Here is a 10,977-nt window from a genome sequence, read left to right as displayed (position 1 = left end):
ATTATTTTTGTGATATTTTAATGATACTTATATATGTCTGTTTTATTTTGATGGTAATTATTTATGTAACTGTATTATGTTGGATGATGATTATGCATGTATTTGGTGATGCTTTTGCATGATCGTTTATCGCAGGGATATAGACGATGATTGTTGATTGCTTATCTGCGTTGCTGCCTCTTTGACATGTCAATTTTAAACTTCGGTGTCTCAGTGATTACTAATTCGGTGAAATAGAGTTGCTAAGGGGATCTTGTGCTCTAAATTAGTTCCCAGTCGGCTTGTCAACTTCTTTAATTTTGCTAAGCAAGTGTGGTCGACCTATTGTTTCTTGCGTTTGTTCTCGTGTGTCGTTTAAAGCTGCAATGCCTCCAAGACGAGTTCTGCAAGGGGCATGGTGATGAAGCCGAAGACATTCCGATACGCCCGAATCGCCGTTGCACGTGGTGTTGGAGCGACTCGTGGCGCAGTCACGGAGATTGCGCATGGAATTGAGCAGCAAGGTGAGCGCTAGTAGTACAAGCTAGAAGCCGAATTGCGTACGATGCGTGAGGAAAGGGACGCCGAGCGTCGTGAACGAGAAAGCGGGGAGCCGAAAACTGGGGATAACGAGCGACGAGAGAGAGATCGTCGATCGCAGCAGCTGAGGGGAGCAGGAGCACGAGAGAAAATTATCGGAGAGGAGGAGCACCGTAATGCTGAGCAGAGGGAATTTCAACGCCAGACATGCTGGTAGCCGTTGCTCTAACCATCGCGCTTTTTAACGAGTCAGACGGTGCACACCGGGATTTGCTGACGTTCCGTAGCATAGACTCTACAGTCATCAATTGCAACGGTAATAAAATTCCCATCGTGCCATACCACCTTCGCCACCTCGGGGTATGTTTTTAAGAGAACCATCTGATCCGATCCTGTACCTCCTGTTGTCATCGCCGATCGTCCCGAGCGATCTCGGTATTTTCTGCAAAAAACACCTGCATCTCTTCCTCTGCAGCGGGAAATAATGAAGTAAACACCTGGCTGCGGCAGATCGAGTTGTTGTGCGCGACCTAACACAGACGCAGGCCGCATCACAGCTGCACGCACTCGATGCTCCGGTGATGCCGAACTTATAATCAACTCTGAAAATATTTGATGGAAATCGCCGTCTTGGTAGATTTTAGAGTACAATCAAACGTAAAAGTTTGGGGGCTTGGTACTGCTAGTTTTGCTTGCCCGAGTTTCTTTCTTTGCTTTCCAAGAAAGAGAATGAGAGATCATCAGTCACCCCAGGATCTTTACCAGGAGATTCAGGGAGCAGTTCTTGCAGTGTGCACGTGATTATGCCACGTTCTCTAGGACAGACAGAAGATACTTATCCGTCGCCACCTTTCTGCAAGGTCTTACCATCATGGTTGCAAGAAGCAGTTTCCGTCAGGACCAAGATTACGGTGGAGGATTTAGTGGCGGCCGCTCAACGATGTGGACTGCTCGTCAACATGCACGACCCCATAGGCCATCACCAGGGTTTGTTGCATATTCTTCTGACCTACAACCAAGACCGTCATTATTCGAGACGAGTTGGCGCTCCATGTTGCCTGCTTCCGGTTCGAAGGGATTATGAACCCTATTGTGGCGTACCATAGGACGTTCAGGACACCCTCACAACGAGATTGCAAAGGGGAAAACCGCAGGTAGTGAATGGGTTGGTCTTGCAAAGGGAGGAGGACATGTCAGAAGAAATTGTCCCTTTCGTTAACAACGAAACGACGCAGCCGAAGGCCCAAGAGCGAAAACAAAGAATGCAACAAAGATCCAGGTGACACCAGTCGAAGGGCAGTGGACGAGGACGACGATGGTGCAGATCAACATTAATGGTTGCAAAACTTGCGTGCCTTGTTCTTCGCTTGACCACAGGGAGCGAGGCTACTTTGATTAAGTCTCGTACACAGGCGAAAATTCACCAGAAGCATCACCATTGAAACACGACGTAAACTTTCAGGATGTCACTGGTACAGTTCTTCGCGTTCACAACAGAGCACGATGTCCGGTTTGAAAACTTTGCAGACAAGGATCTTTTTCTCATTCGTGTTTGTTAGTCGAAATATAAATTTTCCTGGTGATGTTCTCATAGGCATGGATTTGTTGCGTAGGCTTAACTTTAAATTAGGTTGCCAGTCATTATCCTCGCAAGGCTACCTGTCACTTAATGGATTCGTGAGCTTACCTGTAAACATTCTCTGACACCACGGGATGATTTGCAGATCGAACCCGTCGCTCAAATTCGAAGGACCACGCTCCATCTCAGGTTTCAGTCACTGCTATAAAAGAATTCGATCTCCAGCTGATCATGTGATTAAAAGCTCATTGCTCCTCGCACATTGAACATCCCTCCACACTCTCGGAGTTTTTCGTATCAATGAAAGTACCCTCGTCACTCGATGAGGAGCGAAAAACGTATTGATTGTCTCTGCAACAGATGTCGTCACCATTCCTCGATCTCTTGTCTCACCTCAAGATGGTTATTACTATTCAGATGTGGGGCGGTTATAATTTTCGGACCGCATCGTTACGTTTGCCGTTGCGGAACTTTGCTTGCAATCAACTTCATGATGTTATTGAAGACGACGATCGTCAACATAGCTAGTTACAGATGTTGCAACAGTGGGAAAAGTTCGTGGTGAACTTCATCTCCTAACCCTTCTAATTGTTCCAGAAAATATTGTAGGTTCTATTGTACTTCCGAAAGCTTTACTGCTGTGAGGAAGTTTTGCTGCCATTTACTGGGAATCTAATTAACATGCTTGATTCAGAGATTGAAAGGGAGAATCAAACCTTCGAGTTTGGACGATGATTTTGATTCATTTTTATGGTGAGATGGATTTTGGGATATCGGCCTGACGAGTTCCCCAAAATTATTCCATACTACGATGAAACTGACTTTTGATGAGCCTTCCTGAAAGGGCCCCCGTCAGGTGGTATACAGTGTTCGTGAGTAATCACTCGGTTGTCTCTTGGAAGATGCATCTGTCGCCACATCGACACTCACCAACCTGCCAACACCTGTAGAAGGAGAACTGAAGAGATCTTGCCACGCTAGGAGTCACCTGAATGATGCTGACAATCACGTGTTTATGAGTGCTAAATACGTTTCTCAAAGCCTCTTTAGTCAAGGACACGTTGGAAGTGGGCACAGTTGCAAAAGTAACACATTGTACCTACAGGAATGCAGCACCTCATGTGGCTCGCCACTGGAGACTTCCAGTATACCAGTCGCCCAGATCATTAGGTCAGTGTAATTCAATGGCTTCTGGCAGGTGTCAATAGGCCTTTCCACCAGTCCTTGGGCTCGTCACTGTAGTACTCGTTCGAAAACTTAATGTGTCTGTGAGATTCTGTGTGGACTTTCGAACAATTAATGCGCTTACCACGAAGACTACTATCCATAATTCACTTCCACCGATTCAGCAATTGCTCGATGTTGAGTGATTCAAAAAATCTTCACTTCATTAGATGCACGAAGTGCATATTGGGCGATCCCTGTCGAGGAGGTTGATCGCCCAAGACAGCTTTTTTAGGACGGTTGTGCCGTGTCTGGCAAATTCGAAGGATGCCTTACGGTTTGCGCACTGCTCCTCAGGACGTTTTCAAAAGAACGATCAACATGGTGCTATCGTCAGTGTTTGGTCGACATATGCTAGATATCGATGACATTGTGGTGTTTAGCAATATTATGGTATGAACACTTACTCATCTACAGGAATACATTAGAGTTGGTACTGTTGCTGGACTTCGAACTTAATCCTTCTAAGTGTCAGATTGCAGTTCGGGAATTTAAATTTTTTGGGTTTTATTTGTTCACAGAATGCATTGCACCCGGACCCAGAAAAAGTTTCGAGCATTAGCCAAATGACTAAACCGAGAGTTGCTAAGGGAGTCAGGCGTATTTTTGGAGCTGCGGATTTTTTCGACGTCACATTCAGAACTTTGCAAAGATTGCTGCAGCTCACTACCCTGACCGATGAATGTCAAGTTTTCATGGTCTGACCAATGTCAAAAAGCTTTTGAAGGAATTTAAAGTCCGCCCTTTGTGTCTTGCACCTGTTCTACGTAACCTGCTTACACCGTCTTTCGAAAATTCATGTTGATGTTCTAGGTCGCTATTGGTGCATGTTCATGCAGAGAGATTGTGAAGGTGTTCCACATGCTATAGCGATTTCAGTGGAAAATGAGAGGCGCTGAAGTTCGCTACAGTGCAACAGATAGCGAAGCATTGGCAGTGGTTTGAGTCAGGTCAGGGCTTTTGATCCATAGTATATGGGAAAGAAGTCTATTTTATATACGGATCACAAGCACCCGTATGTATTTTCAGGAAAATCGAAAGAGAGACAGATGTCCAGATGGAGTGTTGATCTGCAGCACCTATGACTATGAAATAAAATATCGTCAAGGGCAGTTCACCACGTCCCTGTTATGCTAGTCGTTCAAGGGCAGCCATTGCAACTGTTGCAGCTGCCAGTCAACTCGAATCTTATAGATAGAAGTTCTTCGTACAGAGCAAGAAAAAGGAACCCTGTATGGGCTCAGGTCATTAAATATCTAGAGGAAGGATCATGCCAACAGGAAAGTTGCCAGCTTCCATTTCGGAGTTTGATTTAGCTAACGTGTGTACTTTATCACCTGAAGGGAGATGCAGACCGTATTCTTCGCCGTGTTGTTGTGCCCAGCATCTGAGAAGATCTGCCATGCGACTCGCCCATGCATCACCCCTTTCTGCTCACCTGAGTTTTCAGGACTTTAATTAAGCTAAACAGTTATTCTTCTTCCAGATCTGACTTGCTTATGTAAGAAAGTATGCAGGGAATGTGAAGAATGTCAACACAGAAAGGGTCATGCTTCTAAGAATGCACCACTTGCATCTGCTCCAGTCGTATCCAGGGGGGGGGGGGTGGGGAAATAAACCTTCTTGAACGAGTTTCAGCAGACCTTATCACTTTTACTACGACACCGAGGAAATCGTATGGCTTGTTCTTGTTGATCATTTATCGCTTTGTAGAATTAGTCCCATTGCCGAACAAAAAGGGCAAAGACCACGTCAAGCATTGATTGATAATTTCGTAACTGTTTTATGGGCCGCCACTTGAACTGCCAAACCTGATGGGGGTGCTGAATTCAAAAATGATTTACTTGCAACGTTTTAGAGGAACTTCTTGTCAATTTAAAGTTTTAACTGTGCCATACATGCCACAAAGTAATGGTATTGTTGAAAGAACAAACCGGGTAGTAAAAGATGCACTTGTTAGTTTGTGTGCTAGGGAACCTCATTACTGGGATGAAGTATTGCCTCAGGTGAGATTTGCTCTGAACACCTCAGTTCATCGTTCTATTATGGATCAGCCTATACATCTCTTCCTGGGTCATCAGGTTGACTTTCCAATCGGTCTCACGGAAAGGCCAGTCTATGACGAAACTGAACCATCCATTCTCAGAGAGCGATTGCAGCTTGCCTGGGATGCTGCACAGGAAGCTTCAAGTCGAGCCAGAGCTGTGTGGACGAAGGATTATAACAAACGTGTTAGAAGGAATGTTGCTTTCAAGGAAGGTTGTCTCGTCTTGACCAAAGTGTACAAACGGGCGAATGCATTGTCTCCTAGATGGTCTGGTCCAGCTAGAATAATTAAGAAGATTGGCCCAGTCGTATATCTCGTAAAAGATTTATATGGCGGAGAAAAGGAGAAGAAAGTGCATGTTAATTATCTTAAGCCATACTTTCAGACATCAGAGTTGCAGCTCCCTCATCGAGCTGTTGATGATGAGGATGCTGACCCAGATGAACCACTTCCAATTCCTTTTGGTGTTGCTTTACTAGCTGCATGTGCAACAGAGGATGTACAGTGCCAAGAACTTCCAGACTTGTGTTACTAAGATATCGGAAGATTCTCCCAATATTAATATTGAAATGTACATACCACTTTTATCATTGTATTTTATCAGTGTATTTTATTCTTGCCTTTTCTATGCTTCAGCCTTTACCATGCCCGAATTCCATGCTGAATTGATATGTATTACTAGATGAAAGTCCTTTTATGGTAAATGTTTTATGGTGAATGTGTCTTCCAGGTCGTCTGTTCCAGTTAATATGTAATTCATGCAAGGTTGCACTGTATCCACCGGCCCTACCTTCTGGTTTCTACCGTATCCTAGAACTTCTATCGCTTGTACTTTTCGCAGGTCCTGTTCGTGTGTGAGTGAGCAATACCGACTACGTGGACATTGGTAACCTGTGGATGTCCTCCGCTGCCTTGTGACGTTCCCGCTTGACGCCTGTGGTCCCCGCCAGAACATCGGACGCGCAACCAACGATGGGCTGCGGACCACGAGAGGAGGGAATGGCACCTGAAGCCGTGGCCTGGAGCAATCACACGTAGGCAGCTTCGGACTCCTGACCCCGCGGGTGGTTGTAGTGACCTGGATTGCAACCTGCGAGTCAGATGACGATCCTCCGAGCGGCATCCGAACGAGATGGGCCCTGCTCTCGTTTGGCGCCACCGAGATGCATTAGTGACGTGATTAGTGACGTGTCACAAGACCCCGCAATCGTAATTTAACGGACTTATTATTATATAATTATTTCGATGGTTATGTAAGGATGCCCACATGTCAGATATTTTAATTAGTTAGCTTTTTCAACATATAATTCGAGTCATTTTAGTCCAGTGCGCAACTCACCATTCGTATTTCCAATACCCACAATTCCCACAACCACGTAAAAAGCAAGCACCAGTTTCCCACAGGGGATTCTGCTGCCTACCATCGACCCAACAGCACCGCTTTGGACTTTGCTTGTTTCGAAAAAGCCGGTCGTTATATTTACCAAAATCGCTGTGAATCGACCCACCTCGACCTCCGATCGCCTAAAGATAAGTATAGGTGATAACTTTCTAGGTGTAAGAAACCTTTAGGATACTAGGCTTTACCATGTGAATTATATTTTAATTGTGGGCAGTTTTTATGTTTTCGCTTTCTTTGGATTTTAATAAAGTTCCGGTTTTTTAAGCTTAGTTAGTTTCTTTTATTGCCTTAAGGATATCCATCCTATCCACCACCTGCTATAATTAAATCTTAATAAGATATACAAATTGCCTCAGTGTTGATAACAGGTAATGAGTGATGCTCGCGCCAGCGCTACCACAGATGAGCTCATAAGACCATAGCATTGTCTTCCATAACTGCTTACAAGCTGTTTGTAAGACGCTACACTATTACTAGAATCGCCTTCAGTATTGTTATTGCTGTGAATATTATTGCATATATTAAATATATATGAATATCATTATTATTGTTATTATTATTGTTATCATCGATTTTGTTTCCATCATAATGATTATTGTTGTCATTATTATCATAATTGTTGCAGATGTTGTTATTATCATTGTTGCAGATGTTGTTATTATCATTGTTGCAGATGTTGTTATTATCATTGTTGCAGATGTTGTTATTATCATTGTTGCAGATGTTGTTATTATCATTGTTGCAGATGTTGTTATTATCATTGTTGCTGATGTTGTTATTATTATTGTTGCTGATGTTGTTATTATCATTGTTGCTGATGTTGTTATTATCATTGTTGCTAATGTTGTTATTATCATTGTTGCTGATGTTGTTATTATCATTGTTGCTAATGTTGTTATTATCATTGTTGCTGATGTTGTTATTATCATTGTTGCAGATGTTGTTATTATCATTGTTGCAGATGTTGTTATTATCATTGTTGCAGATGTTGTTATTATCATTGTTGCTGATGTTGTTATTATCATTGTTGCTGATGTTGTTATTATCATTGTTGCTGATGTTGTTATTATCATTGTTGCTGATGTTGTTATTATCATTGTTGCTGATGTTGTTATTATCATTGTTGCTGATGTTGTTATTATCATTGTTGCTGATGTTGTTATTATCATTGTTGCTGATGTTGTTATTATCATTGTTGCTGATGTTGTTATTATCATTGTTGCTGATGTTGTTATTATCATTGTTGCTGATGTTGTTATTATCATTGTTGCTGATGTTGTTATTATCATTGTTGCTGATGTTGTTATTATCATTGTTGCTGATGTTGTTATTATCATTGTTGCTGATGTTGTTATTATCATTGTTGCTGATGTTGTTATTATCATTGTTGCTGATGTTGTTATTATCATTGTTGCTGATGTTGTTATTATCATTGTTGCTGATGTTGTTATTATCATTGTTGCTGATGTTGTTATTATCATTGTTGCTGATGTTGTTATTATCATTGTTGCTGATGTTGTTATTATCATTGTTGCTGATGTTGTTATTATCATTGTTGCTGATGTTGTTATTATCATTGTTGCTGATGTTGTTATTATCATTGTTGCTGATGTTGTTATTATCATTGTTGCAGATGTTGTTATTATCATTGTTGCAGATGTTGTTATTATCATTGTTGCTTATGTTGTTATTATCATTGTTTCTGATGTTGTTATTATCATTGTTGCTGATGTTGTTATTATCATTGTTTCAGATGTTGTTATTATCATTGTTGCTGATGTTGTTATTATCATTGTTGCTGATGTTGTTATTATCATTGTTGCTGATGTTGTTATTATCATTGTTGCTGATGTTGTTATTATCATTGTTGCAGATGTTGTTATTATCATTGTTGCAGATGTTGTTATTATCATTGTTGCAGATGTTGTTATTATCATTGTTGCTGATGTTGTTATTATCATTGTTGCTGATGTTGTTATTATTATTGTTGCAGATGTTGTTATTATCATTGTTGCTGATGTTGTTATTATCATTGTTGCTGATGTTGTTATTATCATTGTTGCTGATGTTGTTATTATCATTGTTGCTGATGTTGTTATTATCATTGTTGCTGATGTTGTTATTATCATTGTTGCTGATGTTGTTATTATTATTGTTGGTGATGTTGTTGTTATCATTGTTGCTGATGTTGTTGTTATCATTGTTGTTGATGTTGTTATTATCATTGTTGCAGATGTTGTTATTATCATTGTTGCAGATGTTGTTATTATCATTGTTGCAGATGTTGTTATTATCATTGTTGCTGATGTTGTTATTATCATTGTTGCTGATGTTGTTATTATCATTGTTGCTGATGTTGTTATTATCATTGTTGCTGATGTTGTTATTATCATTGTTGCTGATGTTGTTATTATCATTGTTGCAAATGTTGTTATCATCATTGTTGCAAATGTTGTTATCATCATTGTTGCAGATGTTGTTATTATCATTGTTGCAAATGTTGTTATCATCATTGTTGCAGATGTTGTTATTATCATTGTTGCTGATGTTGTTATTATCATTGTTGCTGATGTTGTTATTATCTTGATGCAAATGTAGTTACAATCATTGTTGCAAATGTTGTTATCATTATTGTTGCAGATGTTGTTATTATCATTGTTGCTGATGTTGTTATTATCATTGTTGCTGATGTTGTTTTTGTTATTATTGTGAATATTATTCTTGTTTTTTATTGATTTTTGTTGGTGTTTGTAGTTTTGTTGTTATCGTTGGTATCGTTATTATTATGGATGCTGTTATTATTTTTGTTGTTGCTGTTAGTATTCATTGTTGTCATGATCATTATTTTCTATTATTGTAATTTCTTTCTTAATTATGAATATCAATGTTATGATTATCACTGTCATCATTATTATCATTATTGTTGCTATCATTATCATTAATATTATCATAATTTATATCCTTATCATTATCTTTGTTATTACTATTAGTATCTGTCATTATCTTCATCATTATAATCATTACTATTATCAACAATATCATTATTATTGTCAGCATCATCATTATCATCATCATTTTCATTCTTCTTCCTCTTCCTCATCCTTACGATGATTATGATATAATTCTCATGATACAGATAATGAGAATAATAATAGAACAGATACTGAATAATCATGTTTATAGACACACGTAAATCGAATTATTTTCTTAATAAACGAAGTCCAATGAAAGATCCTATAATAAAAAAGAGACACATCTCGACCCCTTCTCTATAGTGTTCCACCTTATCTATCTATCTATCTATCTATTTATTTATTTATTTATTTATCTATCGGGTGATAGACAACTTCGTGACGTCAACGACCTCGGGGCTCAGACGACACTAAAGTAGAGATACGATCATACGATCTAATCACAATGGAACATCTCTTTTGTTATCTATATCGTGAGATCGAATGCTCCTTTTTGACCGTTTCATCTATTGTTTTGTTGTCTCTATGAATTCCAATTCTATGAAAGGTATTGATGAGATGTACCGAAGATATTTCGACTTTCGCGGAAATGGAAGTTTGATAAACTCCCCTTGATTACTGAATGTCCCAACTTATGATCGAAGCATCAAGCTATTCTGAGTTACGTAATGCTGAAGCCATACTTTCTCGTTAATAGGAAGCCATTAGGGATTGCAGAATGTCGTTGCACAGTTTCGTATATTAGTCTCCCATAATTCACTACGTAACTGCTTTATTACATTGGACAATGATACATAATGATAGATTTATTACATAGGATTAGGATACATAATGATAGATTTATTACATAGGATTAGGATACATAATGATAGATTTATTACATAGGATTAGGATACATAATGATAGATTTATTACATAGGATTAGGATACATAATGATAGATTTATTACATAGGATTAGGATACATAATGATAAATTTATTACATAGGATAGTGATACAGCCTGTTGAGTAAAAGAGTGGTTCGTATGTGTCACTTAAACAATGTCTGTGATTGGTTGAAGGGCAAATTAAGCTTTGCAATGATTTGTTGATATTCATGAACGAGCATGTGTTTTCAACATCCAGTGGGGCGCTAGTGGACAGATAAGAGCGTTCTCATTCGTGATTACAGAATCTCATTCGTAATTATAGGATCTTATTCGTAATTATAGAATCTCATTCGTGATTATAGAAT

The 10,977-nt window shown here is 39.5% G+C and overlaps 1 protein-coding gene across 1 annotated transcript; it reads left to right on the top strand.

The window, feature by feature from the left end:
• The first annotated feature begins 5,220 nt into the window (after positions 1-5,220).
• LOC147469255 (uncharacterized) lies at positions 5,221-5,904 on the top strand. The gene has a single exon (XM_086549931.1). It carries the CDS (start codon positions 5,221-5,223, stop codon positions 5,902-5,904), a length of 684 nt encoding a protein of 227 aa, XP_086406057.1.
• The last annotated feature ends 5,073 nt before the right edge of the window (positions 5,905-10,977 follow it).

This window comes from Penaeus japonicus, unplaced genomic scaffold (assembly GCF_977035675.1).
Source record: "Penaeus japonicus unplaced genomic scaffold, GWHDUDI00000001_assembly GWHDUDI00000022, whole genome shotgun sequence".
Lineage (NCBI taxonomy): Eukaryota > Metazoa > Arthropoda > Malacostraca > Decapoda > Penaeidae > Penaeus > Penaeus japonicus.
The sequence above is the reverse complement of the archived record's forward strand: the minus strand, read 5'-3'. Positions and strand labels throughout refer to the sequence as shown.

What these genes read in the sequence shown, in the direction of transcription:
- LOC147469255 (XM_086549931.1), top strand. Translation starts at nt 5,221, where the DNA reads ATGCCACAAAGTAATGGTATTGTTGAAAGAACAAACCGGGTAGTAAAA.